At 40.3% G+C, this 19,407-nt stretch overlaps 1 protein-coding gene and 1 long non-coding RNA gene across 2 annotated transcripts in view; one reads left to right on the top strand and one right to left on the bottom strand.

Moving 5' to 3' along the window:
- Nucleotides 1–7,742: 7,742 nt before the first annotated feature.
- LOC144301272 (uncharacterized) lies at nucleotides 7,743–8,734 on the bottom strand. The gene is made up of 2 exons (XR_013368082.1): nucleotides 8,473–8,734; nucleotides 7,743–8,201 (listed from the first exon to the last, which is right to left on the bottom strand). It is a non-coding gene; the product is annotated as an uncharacterized LOC144301272 (long non-coding RNA).
- A 94-nt stretch (nucleotides 8,735–8,828) lies between these two features.
- Nucleotides 8,829–19,407, top strand: part of ENTPD7 (ectonucleoside triphosphate diphosphohydrolase 7) — a 40,011-nt gene continuing 29,432 nt past the window's right edge. Inside the window, exons 1-3 of the mRNA XM_077878019.1 lie at nucleotides 8,829–8,975; nucleotides 9,224–9,326; nucleotides 10,424–10,606. Of these exons, the coding sequence (XP_077734145.1) occupies nucleotides 9,319–9,326; nucleotides 10,424–10,606 (191 nt within the window). The 5' untranslated portion in view covers nucleotides 8,829–8,975; nucleotides 9,224–9,318. The remainder of the gene's footprint in view (nucleotides 8,976–9,223; nucleotides 9,327–10,423; nucleotides 10,607–19,407) is intronic.

The following is a 19,407-nucleotide window of genomic DNA, read 5'->3' as shown; positions in this document are numbered from 1 at the left end:
AATGATGTTGAACATCTCATGTGTGCTTATTTGCCATCTGTATATCTCTTTTTGGTTAAGTGTCTAAATCTTCCATTTATAACTGGGTTGTTTTTTTTTTACCATGTAATTATTTTTAATGTCCAGAATTTATAATATGAGGGCCAAAGCTTTCTCCCCATCTCAAGTTTATAAATTTTTGATTGGGTAGTGAGGCCAATAGGGATACTTCTTCTTACCTAATTTGGTTTCTGGGAAGACTTCGTTCAGGTCCTCAGTGGTCATCTGATCAAATGGAATTATGTTCTTCATCTTCTCCAGCTTCTTCTTCTTCTTCTTCTTCTTCTTCTTCTTCTTCTTCTTCTTCTTCTTCTTTTTTTAAGATTTTATTTATTTATTCATGAGAGACACACAGAGAGAGGCAGAGACACAGGCAGAGGGAGAAGCAGGCTCCACACAAGGAGCCCGATGCAGGACCTGATCCCGGGACTCCAGGATCACGCCCTGGGCCAAAGGCAGGTGCTAAACTGCTGAGCCACCCAGGGATCCCCCTTCTCCAGCTTTTTCATATTCCTCAATCCTGGCCTTTGAGAGAGGCAAAAACTCAGCACAACTTTTCACATCTTTTTTTTCTTCAGCATCCACCTGAACAGTATATTTATCCTCTGGCACAAGAAACTTCAGGGCATTAAACTTCTCAAAGCCATCTACCAAGCCGGTTTTTGCCATATTGGCTTGGTAGTCAGCCCATCTGATAACAGGTAGATTCTGGGGGAGAGTAGTAAGTAGGGTCCACACTATGAAAGGCTGTCCTTGTGCTTTGCTAGACTAAAGCACAGATATAGGATATACTTTTAGGATTTCAGGGAGTTAGCAATGGCCTTCTGGTTTCAGGATACGATCTCCCCAAAAGCTACCCAGTCAGTGGCTTTCAGAGCAAATTTTTATCCAGCCATCTTGAGATCCTTTACTGAACCCTGGTGGCCCATCGTCTACCGGGTTGTTTATTTTCTTATTATTCAGTTTTGAGGATTCTTTTTATATTCTGGATATAACTCCTTTATTGAATATATAATTTCCAAATATTTTCTTTCCTAGTGTGTGGCTCATCTTTTTATTCTCTTAACAGTGTCTCTTGAAGAGCAGATGTTAATTTTAATGAAGATCAAATTTTTAAGGTTATTTTTGTGGATCTTGCTTTTGCTGTTGAATCTAAGAAAACTTCATTAAACCTAACGTCATTAAAATTTTCTATTTTTTCTTTTATAAGATTTGCAATTTTTGCCCTTATATTTAAGACTATGATCTATTTCAAGTTAGTTTTTATATGTGATATGAGTTTTTCTTAGCTGTCATTTATTTAACAATATTTCTTTGAGATCTTCTTGTATCAGTAATAAAGCGCTTCCTTATTCATTTTTAGAGCCAAATTCCTGCTCTGATGAGACTATATTCTAGTTGCAGGGAGACAGACAATAAACCAATAAGTAAAACATACTGTATTTAAAATGGTGACATAGGAAGTATGGATTGGAAGGCTAGTTATTTTATTTTATTTTTTTTAATTTTTTTTTTAATTTTTTTTTTATTTATTTATTTATGATAGTCACAGAGAGAGAGAGAGGCAGAAACACAGGCAGAGGGAGAAGCAGGCTCCATGCACCGGGAGCCCTATGTGGGATTTGATCCCGGGTCTCCAGGATCGCGCCCTGGGCCAAAGGCAGGCGCCAAACCGCTGCGCCACCCAGGGATCCCCGGAAGGCTAGTTATTTTAAATAGAACAGTTGGGGTGGGTCTCACTGAGAAGTAGATATATCAATAAGGACTGAAGGGAGCAAGGCATTGGGTTGGGAGAAGAGATGTACAAAAACTCTGGAGAAGGGAATATAAATTACAAAAAACTTAAAGGAAAAAGGGGCCTATCATGTTCTAGAAACAATAAGGAGGCCCATGTGGCTAAAGTGAGCAAAGGGAATAACTGAGAAATGAGGTTAGAGCGATAAGAGGAGTGTGTATTGTACTGTGTTGTGAAGACTAGGGCTTTCATTCTGAGATGAGAAGATACTGGAGAGTTTGGAGGAGTGAGATGACCTGGCTTACACTTGGAAGGATCACACTGAATGCAGTGTGAATGCAGAACAGACTGTGTGGGCAAGAGTAGAAGCAGAAAGACCAGGTAGCAGACTAATGCAATAATTCAGGAAGAAATGGTAGTAGTTTGGACCAGAGTGGTAGCAATGAGGTTAGTGAGAGATGGGTAGATTCTGGGCACCTTTTTAAGGTAGTGCCAATAGGAGCAAGAGACAGATTAAGAATAACTCCAAGATGTGGGGCATAAGCATCTGGAAGAATGAAGGTTTTTTACCCCTTTACTAACTTAGCATATTATCAAACATTTTAGTCTTTGCCAACCTGATAGTTGAAAAATGGTATCTAATAGTTTCCCCCTACATTTTAGTTATGAAAAGTATTCAATATACAACAAATGGAAAGAATAATACTCATTTCATATTGACTTAAACAGTAAAAGATACTTATTATTAGCTCACATAAGTGGATGTCCAGAGACAGAATGGAATTCAGGTTTGGTTTGACTCAGTCAACCATGTCATCAAGAATCAAGGGAGAGGAGAAGGAGGAGCATAGAGAGAATTGCTCTCTCAAACATTCTCTAAAGAAAGCCAATACATTTTTTTTTTTTACTTGTCCCAGCAAACAAGTCTTTGTCTGGATTTGGGCTATATGCCCACCCCTGAAAAAACAACTGTGGCTAAGGGATGGCCCAATTTTGCATGTCCCACTCCTAGAGTCAGTGGTGGAGTCAGAATCCTCAAATGCACATGGCTACACATGGGGAAGGTGCCATTATCCAAATTGGAATGGATACTAAGAGTTGGGGATCAATAGCCTTCTCCCATGCCTACAACCTAAGTATTGTGGGCATTTTAGAGGTTGCCACACTGCACCCCACCTCTCCTGCTGGTATCTCTGAAGAGTAGCCTTCCACTTCTCTGAAAGACCCAACCCATTGATTTTCTGCCTTTGTCAAATTTTCAATCATCCCACCTGTTAAAGTCGCTATTAATTCCTCAAAGTACTCCCACACATGTCTATAGTGTTTTCAGACTTTTACTGAAGGTATTGAGTTATGGAGAGGACTATAACATAGCACAGAACTCAAAACTGAACTCTCATACTATTACCTGAAATTTTCCTGACCATGATTTAAAAATATATCTGCAAATTGATACTTCTCCCTTCCAAAGGTGGAGCCCAATTGCCCTTCCCTTGAAAATGGGCTAGGAGTTAGTGACTGGCTTTTAACAAATAATATGTAGCAGAAGTGAACATATGTGACTTCTGAGGCTGGGTAATAAAAGGGATAGTTTTCACCTGGTGCTTGTTCTCAGCTGGCTCTGGGAGAAGGCAGTTGCCATACCATGAAGACACTCAAGCATCCCTGGAGAGTCCATGATGTGAAAAGGAACTTTGGCCTCCCACCGACAGCCAGTACCCACTTGCTAGGCATGTAAGCATGCCATTTTAGAAGTATATCCTTTAGCTCCAGGTAAGAAAGATGTCAAATGACCCCAGCCAACATCTTTACTGCGACCTAATGAGAGACCCTGAGCAGAGCAGCTCAAATTCCTTACCTATGGAAACTGAGAGGTAATAATGCTTATTCTTGTTTTAAGCTGCCAAGTTTTGGTGCAACTTGTGAAGCAACTGTAGAAAAATAATGCAGGAACTCTCCCATGGGTGGTTCTCTTTAGTCTCATCTACCAGCAAGGTTCCTCTTTTCCTTCATGTCTTTTTCTTTTTGTCTTACCAGGGCTTCCCAAACCTAGTCTTTAGAAGGAATGCTCAAAATCCTATATTTTATTATGCAGAGCACTCAGAATCTTCTTCATCTTCTTCTCTTCCACGTAGGCTAAGCTCAGGGATCTTACTGTCCCTGACCAACATACCCATTAAGGTCCAAAACCTAGTGACTCTGTCTTCCTACCAGGCCGACTGGTACCAGGTCCATCACAAAGCTGTCAGCTTTTCACTTATTCTTGCCTTAATAGGAGCATACATGACCAAAGTGCTACAAGAGCACAGGAAAAGCACCTAGCCAGATGAGGAGAGCTCACAGGTGACATGTGAGATGAGTTTTGAAGGACAAGCAGGAGTTCATTTGGTAAAGTGAAAGAATATCACGTATACGGAAGTAATAGCAAGTACAAAGGCTCAGAGGTAAGATCAGGGCCTAATTTTGAGAACTGTAAATATGTCAGGGTTGTGGGTGAGAATACCTGTTGGGGAGCTCAGAGGATGTTGGGGGCTAGATTATATCAGGCACTGGAAGCCACATGTATCAGTTAGGAGAGTACAGGTGACAGAACTACCTGATTCAACTGACTAAAAAAATGAGAGAAAAAATGAATTTGGTATTTCAAATAGTAAGTCCATAGGTACAGCTGCTCCTGGGTTGGTTAAGTTAGCAATGATGTTATTAAGGACCCAGGATTTTTCCGTATTTCAATTCTGTTATTCCCAGGCTTCGCCCCAAACCTACACCGTGATTCCCCAACCCTATGGTTGTAAGATGGCTACAGCAGCTCCAGGTTGCTTATACTTAAGCATATCCTTAAGATTACTTCTGGAGGAAGAGAAGGGGCTTCTTCTTCTCTCATTATGTAAACTTTTTATACTCTTTTTAAGTTGGAGAAGACCTCTCCCAGAAATGTTTCCCTCTTCCTCCTGTTCCTCCCAACAGCGAGCTTCCCTTCAGTATAATTGGCTAGAGTTGCATCATATGCCCAGGCTCAATATTTAGTTAGGGAGTGGGACATCATGATTGACTTAAACCAATCACAGTTTACTCCGAGGCTGGGGTGGGAGCCTAGTACTCTTTAAGCATATGGCCAAGCATAGCAGTGTGGTTACAAGAATTAAATTGGGATTCTGTTAATGAGGTGGGAGAGAGATTGTTGGCTTTTTGGGTAGGCAGTCGGCAGTCTGCCATACCAAACAAAGGAATCTGGAGTATATCCCTTTGTGTGTGTGGGGAGAACCACAGGATGTTAAAACAGGAATTAGCATGATTATATTTCACTATATCAGAATGGAATGGCACTAAAAAGGGGCATGAGTATGGAGGTAGGGTCACCAGCTGGAAGGCTTCGTCAGAAGATTTCGGAAAGGATTTTAGAATCTTGAATTAAGAACTAGTCACTAACTGGATGAAACAGGTGTTGGGGAGGAAATTTTTTTTTTAATTTTTATTTATTTATTCATGAGAGACACAGAGAGTGAGAGGCAAGGACATAGGCAGAGGGAGAAGCAGGTTCCATGCAGGGAGCCTGACATGGGACTCGATCCCGGGTCTCCAGGATCAGGCCCTGGGCCGAAGGTGGCGCTAAACCGCTGAGCCACCTGGGCTGCCCCAGGAAAATATTTTCTATGCCCCTCAAGATTTGGCTGATCTAAGAATTAAATTGACATGAGACAGATTAATAGGAGAAAATCAAATTTAATTACATACAGATGGGAGTCCCATGTGACTGTAAGGCCTACAGGTAGTCAGGCAATTGAGGCTTATATCCCATTCTGAGCTGGGACTTTAAAGGGAAGGAGGACAATTCACAGGAAGATGAAAAAAAGGTAAATGTTGGTAAACAAATGTTTGCTGAGCCAAACAGAAAAAAATGGGAATCTGAGAGGAATTTTAATAATTTTTAATAAAAAATAAATTTATTATTAAATAAATAAATTATTTAATAATAAATTTTAATAAACAGATTTTCCTAAGTTCCTCCCTGTCTGCCATACCTAATTCACATTATACTGTAGTTTTTTTTGTGGAGATAGCTCCCTTCCTGGAGCAGGTCCTCTATCCAAATTCTTGTAGGCACTTAGGAGGGGATTTTGAAAGGTTCTTTCCGAGTCTTGTTTGTTAAGAATAATCAGCCTAAAATAATCAACATGCAAAAGAGACCCATTTTGGGGTGGCAAATTTTGCTCCCCTACAGCAGAAAGGAAGTAGAAGAGATTCTAAAATGACTTGTAAATTTCTGCTTGGGTGAATCACAGGGCAGTTGATCAAGGTTGGGAATATGAATGGAGGAGGTTTTGGTGGATAAAGTGAGAGTGGCCAGACAATGAGTTGTCATGGACAAGGAGGTACCTATAAGGCACACAAAGAGAGATGAGTAAACTTGGAAAGGAGAGTGAAGACCACAGTACTTCAACTCCTTTAGAGGTTAAGGCAGGATGGAATATGGAATGATGGAGAACTGAGGAGAAATAAAGGGATACAGACAACTGATACTGAGTGTAAGGCTGGTATGGCCGATCTTGCTCAGAGCTGGGTAGAGTCAAGGACTTCTTGAGAAAATTGTAAATGTAACTGTAGACAAGGCTTTGAAAAGCAGTTAAAGACCGGTTTTGAAATCCGGATTTCTGTAATTTGTTTCAACATGTTGAGAGTTACAGCAGATGAGATGAGGAAATGATCTCAACCTACTTTTTTTTGGCCTCCTGACTGGAAACCTCAGAACTCAGCCCTGTGAGCTGTTAATCAGATAAGCATTGCAGACTTTTGTAAAGAATCATGCTTTACAAATTCCTGAATGTGTATGGACTTATTGAAGGAAGTATCATCCAAATGCAGCGGACCAAGAAAGTACAATGAGGTGTTGGGACTAAAATGGGTTTCTTTTCTGTTTTATAAAAGTAGTTATGAAAATTAAGCTAGAAGATGTCTCAGTGCACCTTCAAGCTCTGTTAATATAGTTCATAAATCATATGAATTAAGGACTCTTTAAAACATAAATAGGAATTCTATTTCCACTCAAAAACATCCCTTTAGTGGACCACAGGAGTCTGAAATATACATAGGTTAGACAGAACTGCACAGTTGGCAGGCAACCTCAAGAATTCAAAAATATATGTATTCCAAAACATCTGTTGAGTTTTTCCCATGACTACCTGAACTGGGCTCTGGAATAAAAATACCTGTTATTTGTATAATTTTGTAGTTAATCCTAACTTTATGCAATTATCCTACCCAGTGTGATTTTGGAGGGCCCAAATAAAATATAACACCTGAAGCAGAGCAGGGGTTGAAGGACAAAGAAAAAAAGAGCACGGAGAATCAAAGAAGAAAGGCAAGTTAGGAAGCCCATCAGGTTGGGAGGAGAATGGAGGGGAAAAAAAACAATAGTCGGGAGAGCCTGAACATGTAAAAAGGATAATGTCATGATGATTAGCACATTAGGTTATGTGGCCCATAACCTCTACAGCAATCAGCCCAGAGCTCTCACTACTGGTCACTGACTATCAGCTTCCTCGCCTTCTAACTCAGGACCAACCAGAGAAAGCCAAATATGCTCCCTACAAACAATCACATAAGATGCCCTGCTCCTCGTAAGCCCGCTGCCAGCTTCCCTATGCTAATACTCTCAAATCAGAGCACGAAGCCTCACGCCCTTTTTTCCCCCACCAAAGTTAAGCTTTCCCACTCCACTAACAGTCTTTAGGTCTCTGCCAGATGTAAGTGGTTGACTGCCTTTTTATAGCAGGTGTAACAGCCTCTTTTGATCTCATTTGGGTGTTCTTCATTTATTTCCACATTCATTCACTTATTTACCATATATTAGCTGCACTGTATGTGCCAGACAGTGGAGGCAGATAGTCCCTGCCCTCCTGTTGACTGGGACAAACACATAAATTGTAATTCAATATGGTAAGTGAAAGAATAGGCACACATGACGGGGTTGTAGGTCAAATAAGGTTTTGTTTTTTTAAGATTTATTTATTTATTTATTCATGATAGAGAGAGAGAGACAGAGACACAGATAGAGGGAGAAGCAGGCTCCATGCAGGGAGCCCGACGCGGGGCTCCAGGATCGCGCCCTGGGCCAAAGGCAGGCGCCAAACCGCCGAGCCACCCAGGGATCCCGTCAAGTAAGGTTTTTAGGGGAGCTGACCTTTAAGCTAAGTGGTAAGGAATGAGTATGAATGAGTTGGCTTGGTTAAGAGGCCAGGAAGGATATTCAAGGCAGATGGAAGGGTAGAGGAGGCGGGATGAACAAAGCCTAAGAGTGCAGAAACCACAGACGTGCGCGGTTGAAGATCCGGAGCAGCAGAAGATGCTGCAAGGGCGGGTCCTGGACCGCCACGTATACGCCACGTTCGTAAGGATCTGGACTTTATCCTGTCCACATGGCTCCCTCCTGGAAATGAGAGAAACGGCTGGTGTAAGCAACGAAGAAAAACATTACGGAAACACTACCTTTGTACGTATTACTGTAAGGTCCCGGAGGGCAGGGACACAGCGGCTCAGGTCTGGCACACAGTAGGCAAGTCAATCAATGAGTGCTGCACGAATAGATAGATGTAAGCGCTTCGGTATAAACATACTGTCCCCCATTGATGTTTCTCTAACAGGACAAGACAAGGAAGCCGGGGCGTAGTAAGTCTGGGAGGCTCCAGGAGGCTCAGTACCTCCTCCGACAGGTCGTGGGCAAGAGACGCACTTCTCCGCGGCCACTCCAAGACCCACCCACCGGGGCCGCTTAGTCCTGGAAGCGGCGGAGTAGCTCAGCAGCCGGCGGAGGCACCCGCGGAGAGGCTGCGCCCGCCATCTCTGGCCCCGCTCACCTGAGCGCCCCAGCCGGCCCGCGCGGGCGGAGCTACGGCACGACGCCCTTCCGGATTGGACGCGTTCGCGGTCCCGGGGCGGGCATTAGGGGCCGAGCGCTGTTGGGGATTGGCCACTCTGGAGAACGGACGTGAGGCCGACGGCGCTAGTTCGCCGGCGGCCCGGGCGGGGCGAAGGGCGGGCCCCTCTCTGCGGGCCTCCTGTCAGTCATTGGCTCCCTGTGGTTTCCTTGGGGACGTGGCGCCGCCGCCCGCCCGGGCCTCTTTCCGGCTGGGCTGGAGGCGGCGGAGAACCGCTCTGGACGCAGCAGAACGTCGCGGAGGGAGCCCTGCGGGCCGCTGGACCTGTGAGTGCGAGCGCAGGAGGGCCGCGGGACTGGGAAAGGCGGGGAGGGGAAGTGGGAACCCCCACCCCGCCACCTGGGGAGCGCCAGTGCCTCGCGGACGCCCGGTTCCGCCGAGCTGGCTTAGCGTCAGCCGGGCCCTGGGAGCGAGAGCGCACACTTCTGGAGTGGGTGGGCGCCCTGGCCTTCCCTCGCAGGTCTCCTGGGGGCACTGCTGGAGGGAAGCCTGAAACCCCACGAACTCTTAACAGGCTGCAGACTTAGGAGATGCCTGAGACAAGGAGACCAGTTTCTCAGGGCAAAAAGAAAAGGAGGTGACAGGCACTGAGACCACTGAAGGGATCCCATGGCTAGGTAAGGCTGCACATTTTCTCCTCAGCTAGGGGCTCAGTTGGGGGTGAGGTAGGTGGAGGAGCCCCGGGAGGTTTTGACAAGTGAGGTTTGCCCTGGTGCTGCTTCTGGACTTTGCAGCTTTGTCGAATGGATGCAAAGACAATCAAAGTGACATCCCCCCCCCGGAAGGCAGACAGAACTATAGTTTCTGGCTCATAACCCCAGGGTGGTGGAGTGAGTGCTTGCTCAGATTGGAAGAGTGCTAAAATGTAATGTTGTTTTCAGATTTCCATTTGAGTGAAGCTACCTGCTTTTCGAGGAGGTTGAACAAAGATTTTTTTTTTTTAAATGAACTTTGAAAATAGGCTGAGGTGCTTTTGAATGAATATGGAAAGTGAACTTCATAGTTGAATATGTGTATCTACACATTGTGATGGTCTGAAACTTTCAGAAAAGATTAATGTGACTCTACAGGTACCAAATGAACAGTTGTCAAATAGAGTAAGTGGGGAGAGATGCAAAACAGTAGGTACTGTATAAAACCAGAGGAATGGACATAAGCACATGTATGTTGTCATATATGGTATACATTTATGTTTGTGTCAACAGAATATCCCTGGGTAAATATGTAGAAACTGGGTACCAGTGGTTGCCTTTGAATGGGAAATGGTGGGTTAAGGCAAAAGACTCATTGTCCACTATATGTCCTTTTAAACTTTTTTTTTTTTCCTTACCAGGTGCATATAGTACCTACTAAAATATATTTTTTTTAATTAGTTGAATAAATACTCTCACTATCCAGTTTTTTGACATCATTCCTGGTGGGAATGTTGTAGTTGCTCTGATTCTTCAATGATAGGAGGTTGACTAGGGAGACTGGTGATCTTTTCGTAAACTGAGATTAATTCTTTGAATTACACCCCAAAGTGCAGACATTGGGAAAAGAGCAGATAAGGCTTTTCTGATTTATTTTCATGAACCATATAGGTTCTTTTCTAAAATTTGGGACTAAAACAACATTTGTAGACTTCTGGTGACATAAATGTTTGCCTTTATTAGGAGATTTTTCTACTAATCTGTAGAGATTTTTCTTACTAATAATGTTTGTCTCATTTCAGGATCAGTTTTTCCTACCTCTGCCCAGCCTCCTGGTACTTCACTGTGCCAACAGTAAGCCCATTTCCCCGTCAGCGGGTGGCATTCCTAGGACTCTTCTTCGTATCCTGTCTCCTATTACTTATGTTAATAATGGACTTTCGACATTGGGGTGCTTCATTACCACGAGATAGGCAATATGAAAGGTGAGTAAGCTTTAGATCACTTTAATCAGACTTGGCATTTAAGTCATAAATATTTTGACATTTAACACACTACTACCTTTGACCCTTTTAAGGAATACTGCACTTTTATTAGTAAAATTGCAAGCCACTTATTACATAAAGATCTTAAGCCCTATTTTGGCAATGTTCACTTTTGATTTAGGAATGCTGTTGGTGCATTTTAACCATGAAAGCCATCTTTTTATATTCTTGTTTGGTAGGCTGATTTATTGGATGCATAAATGTTTAGCATTGTTATGTATTCTTGATGATTTAACCCTTTTATCATTATTAAATGACACTTTTTATCCTTCATTCTTTGCTGTGAAATCTAGTCTGATATTAATATATTTTCTTCAGCTTTCTTTTGATTAGTGTTATCATTATAGATGTTTTCTTATCCTTATAATTTTAGCCTTTATGTCTTTATTTTTTATATCCAGTCTTTTTATAAGTAACTGCTTTTTATCCAGTCTGATGATGTCTGCCTTTAATTTGAAGTGTTCAGGCCATTTACATTTCATGTGATTATTGATTATGCTTGGTTTTAAATCTGTTTTGCTATTTGTTTTTTGCTTGTCACATCTGTTCATTGTTTGCTTTTCCTCTTTTTCTCCCTTCCTTTGAATTGAGTACATTTTTAATATTCCATTTCATCTCTTGTTGGTTTAGTAGATATAACTCTGGGTTTTAAAATTTTTTTCTCTTTCTTTTTTTAGTGGTTGCTTTAGGGTTTAAGGTTTATAGTATACATCTTTAACTGATCATAGTCTACCTTTAAGTAATATAATTCCTCTTCCTGTGTGCCTCTTTACCTCTTTCCCTGGGCCTTTGTACTATTGTTATTATATGTTTTCCTTCTACTTATATATAAACTCCACCATATATAGTTGTTATTTTTGCTTTAAACATTTGTCTTTCAAAGAGATTTAAAAAATAAGAAAGAAAGTTTGGTATATTTACCATTTCTGGGCCTTTTCATTCCTTTGTACTATAGTTCAGATTTCCGTTTGGTATAATGTTCATTTTGCCTAAAGGACTTCCTTTAACATTTCTGGTAGTGTGAGTTTGTGGTTGGTGAATTCTTTCAACTGTAATGACCAAAAACGTCATTTTGCTTTCCTTTGAAAATATTCATTGGGTATGGAGCTCTAGGTTGATTTTTTTTTTTCTTCTAGTACTCTAGAAATGATGCTTCACTGTCTTCTGAATTGCATTTTTGCTGAGGCGAAGTCTGCTGTAATTTTTAAATCTTCTCTGTATAGCATGTGTCTTTCCTCTGGCTGCCTTTTACACTTTACACTGGTTTTAAGCAATTTGATTATAATGTGCCTTGGTATAGTTTTCTTCATGAGTCTTTTGCTTGTGATTTGTTGATTCTTGAATCTATGGATTTATACTTTTTAATCAAATTCAGAAAATTTTTGACCATTATTTCTTCAAATATTTTTATCTTCTTTCACTTCTCCTTCAGTGTCTCCAGTCACAAATATATTAAACCACGTAAAGTTTTCTCACAACGTATTCATTTTTTTTCCAGTCTTTTTTTTTCTTTCTGTGTTTCTTTCTGGATATTTTATATTGCTGTGCCTTCCAGTGCATTAGTAATTTCTTCTATAAAGTCTAATCTACTATTAATTCCATCCAGTGAGAGTTGAATACCTTTTTTTTTTTTACAGAAAATATATCTGATTTATTTAATATAGTTTTAATGCCTTACTAGTTGCATAGACGATCTGTATTCTTTTATTAGAGTGATTCATTTTGCTATTGTTTTTTGAGGTTAATTTCTGATTAGGCTACAGAATAAAATGATGTCATATAGTGACTTTCTCCTTGTTGCTTCTTCAGACAGTATCAGGAGGCTTTGGGCTGCAAGCGATGGTCAAAGTGACTTAGATAATAAAGTTACTGGCTCACATAACCAGAAGTCCAGGTGTAAAGGGACCATTAAGTTCAACATTGGCTATCAGGATGAGAATCTCTGTCTCTGTTTTGTACAGTGTCAGCTTACTGAGAGGTTGCAATATAGCAGCCAGTAGCAACTAGGGCTACCTGCATCCACACTAATCTCCTGCAGGAGAGAAAGAGGCCTTTTATGCTCTTGTGTAAGAATGAAGAGGGTCCTTCCTGGAAATCTCCAGCAGCCCTTTTCTTCAGTCTTTTCTGGTCAGAATTGAGACACATGACCACTTCCCTTAATATTTCTGGGTTGTTCTGCCCCAGATTTTCTCATTTCCACTTCACTTTGATTATTCGTTCATTCATTCAGCAAGCATTTATTGAGCAACCACTATGTGCTGCATATTATTGAGCACCAGGACATGGAAAATTTGATACCTTTTCTCAAGAAGTTTGTATTTCCAACCTTTCCTCTCCTGCAGCACCACTATTCATTTGTATCTATTTTTCTTTTCTTTTCTTTTCTTTTCTTTTCTTTTCTTTTCTTTTCTTTTCTTTTCTTTTTTTTCTTTCTTTGGAAGGAACATTTGTTTAGATGAATATAGTTGTCAACAATTGGCCATAAATAAGCAGCCTGTTAGCTTCAGGGAATTAAGTCCATAATTTGAAGGTTTTTGAATGCTTATTGAGATTTTCTTGACACACCTGAGCACAGTTTTCCACTGGAAGACAGCATGATCTAATTAGGAAATTCTATGTAGGTTAATATGGCTAGAGTAAAGACTGTTAGGGAGTAAGTGGTGAGCTGTGTGGCTGGAAAGGTAAGTCAGACTGAGCCCATTAAGTCATTTGAGGGGGTGGGGGTTAGGTATTATCTTAAGGGCAGAGGAAAGGCTTTGAAGAATGATTATGATTGGAATTGCTTTTTTTTTTTTTTTTTTTTTTTTAATGATAGTCACAGAGAGAGAGAGAGGGGCAGAGACACAGGCAGAGGGAGAAGCAGGCTCCATGCACCGGAAGCCTGACGTGGGATTCAATCTCGGGTCTCCAGGATCATGCCCTGGGCCAAAGGCAGGCGCTAAACCGCTGCTCCACCCAGGAATCCCTGGAATTGCTTTTTAAAGAAAGCTCACTTTGTTGGCATTGTAGAGAATGAATTGGAGGGGAATAAACATGAAAGGAGGGAGATGGATTGGAATACTCCAATAGAGATATGATGGTCGCCTGAATTTGGGTGGAAGCAATGACAATGGAGAGGACAATGGAGAGAAGTAAATGCATTTGAAGGATATGTGAGAGGTAGAGTGATCTGATAGTTCTTGTCTACTGCTATACCCCAAGTGGTCAGATCAGATAAATACTTAAGTTAGATTAATTGCAACAAGTTGGCTGCAGAGCTAAGTGGCACACTGTGGCTGTGTGGTTACCTTACCAAAGTCTTGACAACTTGTGGTGCTCTGGTCCAGCAATCAGCAGCTATATAGCCTAGAGCTCCTAGTCTTTAATGAAAGGTTATGTGCATATTGCCACAAATTACTATATCATTACATTTCACTAATGGCAGCCCCTGTGAGTCATTTCAGAAGCAAACTTTCATTGAGAACTTGCTGTGTGCTTGACACTGTTGTAGATACTAAAGTACAAAGATGAATAAAACGTGGCTCCTGAACTCATGGAGTTTATAATCTGGTTAGTAAGGCAGATATGAAGGAAGAATTCTTTCCCAATGAGATAAAAAAACTTATATATATAACTCTGTAGAATCCAGAACTGTACATAGTCAACAATCAGGAACAAAGTTAAGAGTCAGAAATTAATCAGAAGAGGTCCATGAGTAACTAAAGTTGACATCCCTAAGTTCATGAACTAAAAGCTCATGTACTTTACTGATAAGATAGACTTTTGCATAGAACCTATTTGTTTTTATGTTATACACTATTAATTAGCTTGGTTTTCTCTTAGAACACAGCAGATAAACAGCAAATTAGATGATGGTAGTAAGAAGCCTGTGCTGGTCATTAATGTGGGCACACCGATGATAATAGTCAATAAATAATATGCTGGCATCTTGACAGTGAGGCAGGAGAGAGGAAATTTGTTAAAAGTGAACTTAATCACTCAAAATTTCCACAGGCCATTTCTGTAGTATTAAATAGCTCTACACATTTTGTTAAAACTTTTATTGCAAGTCTAATAAGTTTTATTAATGATGACCTTAAAATACTGGTTTTCAACTTTTGTGTATCTGAATCATTTGGAGGCCTTTAAAAAAATGCAAATAATTGAACCTCTTCTAAAGATGATTCTAATATGCAGCCTAAGTTGAGAACATTGCTCTAAGGTTCAGTTATACCTATTTGGGGAGGAGGTATTATGGTATAGGGGTAAAATGATTGATTTTAGAGCTAGACAGCCCATCATTTAATAGTTGGGTGATCTTGGGCAGGTCTTTTATTCTGGAATGTCATTTTCTTTATGTATAAAGTAGAGGTACAAATTTTGTAGTTTTGTCATTTGAATTAAAAGAGAAAAGCATCTAGAACTGCCTAGGGTGACATGGAGGTTATTAGTCTTATTATTTGAAATAATCTTGATTTTTCTGTTCTCTAATTCCATTTTCTGCCCTGTAGCTAACCACTGAAGATAATGGTCAGTATTATCTGCATTTGAATTTTTCCTTCCAGAATTTTTTTTCCTGGCTGCTGCTATTGCTTAAACACTGGTGAGCACTAGTTGATGATAAGATGATTAAGCAAATAATTAGGAATTGATGGAAACACTAGTTAAATAGCTTATAAAAAGGACAAATGCTTATGGTTGTGATTTTTTGTATTATATACATATAATATAGTCATATTATTCCAACTTAAATTGTTCTAGTTTGCATGATGAAATTATATAATATAAATACCATATATTGGAAAAAATATTTGAATTTTTTCAGCCATTAGTGGAACTTAGCATATCTCTTCTGAGGTGACATGATGCAGGATTTTAGAAGCCTGCATGATGGTAGTAGTTTCAAAACTGAAGAGTTGTTGTATTTGTTTGTTTGTTATGAACATGTACTCACCTTACTTTAGGAAGGAGAAAGCAGGAGGTTTGCATCAGAAATAGAATTTAAGAAATAGATTTAGAGAGTGATGGGGTATCAGTAAGGATAGAATCCAGAGCTGTTTTTAATAGACTTAATTTTTTTCTTTAAGAATGTATTTATTTATTCATGAGAGACACAGAGAGGCAGAGAATAGGGGGGAAGGAAGAGGAAGAGGGAAGAGGGAGAAGAGGGAGAAGCAGGTTCCCTGCGAGGATCTGGATGCGGGACCCGCAGGACCCCGGGATCAGGACCTGAGCCAAAGGCAGACGCTCAACCACTGAGCCACCCAGGTGTCTCTTTTTTTTTTTTTAGACTTAATTTTTTAAAGTAGCTAAATTGAGCAGAAGTACAGAGGTTTCCCAGATACACTCTACCCCTACATGCATAGCAAAGCTATTTTTAAGAATTTTTCTTAGATGTGTGTTTTAATCAACTATTTTTCTGGCATGTGCCACATAAGTAATGCTCCAATAATTTAATCAGACTTAATACATATTTTACATGTATTTATTCATTCATCTATTCACTTATTTCAACAAATACTATTGTCTACACTGTGGTATCTAACAGGGTAGCCACTTGTCACAATGGCTATTTAAATTTAAATTAATTAAAATAAAGTCAGTTCCTCACTTGTACTGGTCACATTTCAGCAGCCCACTGGCCACATGCCATTGGACAGATAGGAAATATTTCAATTGTAACAGAAAGTTCTGTTGGAAAGTTTTAGCCCTGGATGCTAGGTAAATTGTTAAAATTTATTAATATTTTTTTAAAGATTTTATTTATTTATTCATGAGAGACACACAGAGAGAGAGGCAGAGACATAGGCAGAGGGAGGAGAAGCAGACTCCATGCAAGGAGCCCAATGCGAGACTTGATCCCAGGACCTGGGATCATGCCCTGAACTGAAGACAGATTGCTCAACCACTAAGCCACCCAGGCGTCCCTATAATTTTTAATATAGGGGCACTTTTAGCACATATATATAGTGTAAGACAAATGGTAGACGGTTCTTATTTAAATGCTCTATATATTCAGTCCATTTCTTCTTAACCTTAATGTTTAGGATTACCTTTTTGTAGCCTCACTATGGTCTTCATTAAAGAGGAAATTTTTTTCTGGTTGACAATCGTTCTGAAGAATTTTTTTGGTAGCTACTGAAAGGTAGTGCCGGGGCACCGGGGTGGCTCAGTCATTTAAGCATCTGATTCTTGATTTTGGCTCAGGTCATGATCTCAGGGTTGTGAGATTGAGCCCTGCATCAGGTTCTGCAATGGGTGTGGAACCTGCTTAAGATTCTCTCTTGGGGTGCCTTGGATTGGCTTGGTTGGTTAAGCAGCTACCTTCAGCTCAGGTCATGATCCCAGGATCCTGGAATTGAGCCCACGTGGGGTTACCTGCTCAGTGGGGAGTCTGCTTCTCCCTCTCTCTCTCTCTCTCCCCCTCTCCCCTGCTAATGCTCTCTGTCTCACACACTCTCTTTCTCAAATAAATAAATAAATAAATAAATAAAATCTTAAAAAATCCCTCTCCTTCCCTCTGCCAAAAGAAAGGTGGTGCCTTCATGTTTGTTTACCATCTGGGTACAAGTGTGAACGAGAGGTTTTGCATCAGCAGTGGGCTCAGTACTGGGCTTCCTTAGGAGTTTCAGTTCTGTTTAAAGCAAGTGGAAAAGAGACAGTACTTTTGGTTAGGATAAAATGATAAACTTTAAGATATGCCGATGAAATTACAGCTTTTTGTGTATAATAGAACAATTCAGAGATTTTTTTTTTCCTGGTGAAATTGAAAGCATTTTCTTGCATTTATTGACATTTATTCATTTATTCAGTTACTTATCCTTTAGTGCTATTTATAGTATTTATAAGCAGACCTTTAAATTATAAGTGTTCCTGACTGCTTTGATTAATCTTGTTAGGAGTTAAGCAATAACCTTCAAGATGCTTTCCTGGGCATGTATTACCATCATCAATCATGCACAGCTACCTTTCCTATAATGTCATTATATTTGGTTCTGAGCCTTGAATGGAGTTGAGAGTATGATGACATTCAGCAAAAAGCTAGTAGTTCCATACTGTTGGGAGCCACTTTAATGGACTTTTGACGTGTGGCTGAGTTCTGTTTGAACTGTAGAAGTGGTATAATTAGTGTTGATTTTGTAAGCTCGGTAATGGTTTGGTCAGTTACTGCCCTAATGCTGTTAATATTTTCAGAATAATGGCAGTGAAAGCTGCTGTCTTCCACTTTTACCTTGGGTGATGTATATGTGAGTAACTTTCTTTTCATTGACCCAGCAGTGATTAGAGGGAAATCAGGTTTCTCAATTAGAAACTGTGTATGTATGTAGGAGGTTAAATATGTGTGATAGTGAATCAGATCTCTCCTGGGAAAATGGATGTAAGGGATACCAAAGCCTTTGGAACTTTTCTCTTGGATTTTAGGTTCTCTTTAGGGATTAATGTAGCATAATGTCAGCAAAGCAGAAGAGTCCAGCAATGCAAGTAATTGATCATGATAGCTAAGGCCAGGACTGCAGATCACAAATGAAAACATCCAAGAGAGGACCATTGATCCACTCATGTCAGAAATCTAGACAGAGGAAGACCTTCAGATGTTTGCAAAGTGTAAGAAGCTTGATTAGATCATAAGAGGTCAAAGTTTCAGAAAGAGGTGATACTATTATTTCCCAAAGGGAAAAATTATTCTTCATTTACTCATTAGTATGCATGATAAGAAAAACAGAGACTTCAGCAACCATTGAGCAAAGGCTCAAGTGGGAAGTGTAACATAAATGCTGTCTGGTGCTAGCTTTCTCCCTTGTGTTCAGAGGTCAGTTGACAGTTTTTTTGTCAATGCACACATGGAGGCCTCTAAGAGAAGAGAAAGCAAAGTTGAGTTACACCCAAATTAGAGTTGCTTATCTTGACAGGAGCCTGGGAGGATGACAGGATACTTTTTGAAAAGCTCCATTGGAGCTTTCTGAGAAGGAGATCAATTAGTTTTGAGTATGTATAGCTAGATAGCTAACAAACACATAGAGGAGTTAACAAATGCACAGCTCTATATTATGAGCTCTAGGACCAAACCAGTCAGTATTGGTTGATACATATCAGAGAAATATGAGGAACACTGTGACGTTTGGAGATAGCAGATAAGGTGTTTGTGCTTGAGAAACGATAGTCTTAAGTGCAGAAGTGGAACAAAAATATGCAGGAAATCTTAGGGGCTTATACTGGAATATAAACAAACTGCTTAAAGGGAATAATGGCACTCCACTTTTTAAAACAGAAGGAAGAGGCCTTTCTAAAATCATTGTGAATATAGGGACACCTGAATGACTCAGCAGTTGAGCATCTGTCTTTGGCTCAGGGCGTGATCTCGGGGTCCAGGATCAAGTCCCACATTGGGCTCCCTGGGAGGAGTCTGCTTCTCCCTCTGCCTTTGTCTCTGCCTCTCTCTTTGTGTCTGTCTCTCTTGAATGAATAAGTAAAATCTTAAAAAATCATTGTGAATATCACAAGAGTCAGCATTGTTGAGTGGAGGGTTCTTAAGGACTGGAAGCCATGTCAAAGAAGGGAAGGGGGAGGAATAGGTCGAGAAGCAGATGGATGTTCCAGAAAAAAAGAAGGTCACATTAGAGCAGCAGTTGTCCAAGTGTTTACTGACACTTAGGAGTTCCTGAGGCCCTTTCATGGGGTCTGTAGAGTCAAGATGAGGCCAAAACTGTTTTCATAATACTACTAAGATGTTAATCACTCCTTTTTTAATTGCTAAGAATATA

Source organism: Canis aureus, chromosome 29 (genome assembly GCF_053574225.1).
Source record: "Canis aureus isolate CA01 chromosome 29, VMU_Caureus_v.1.0, whole genome shotgun sequence".
Taxonomy (NCBI): domain Eukaryota; kingdom Metazoa; phylum Chordata; class Mammalia; order Carnivora; family Canidae; genus Canis; species Canis aureus.
This window is presented reverse-complemented; position numbering and strand designations above follow the sequence as displayed.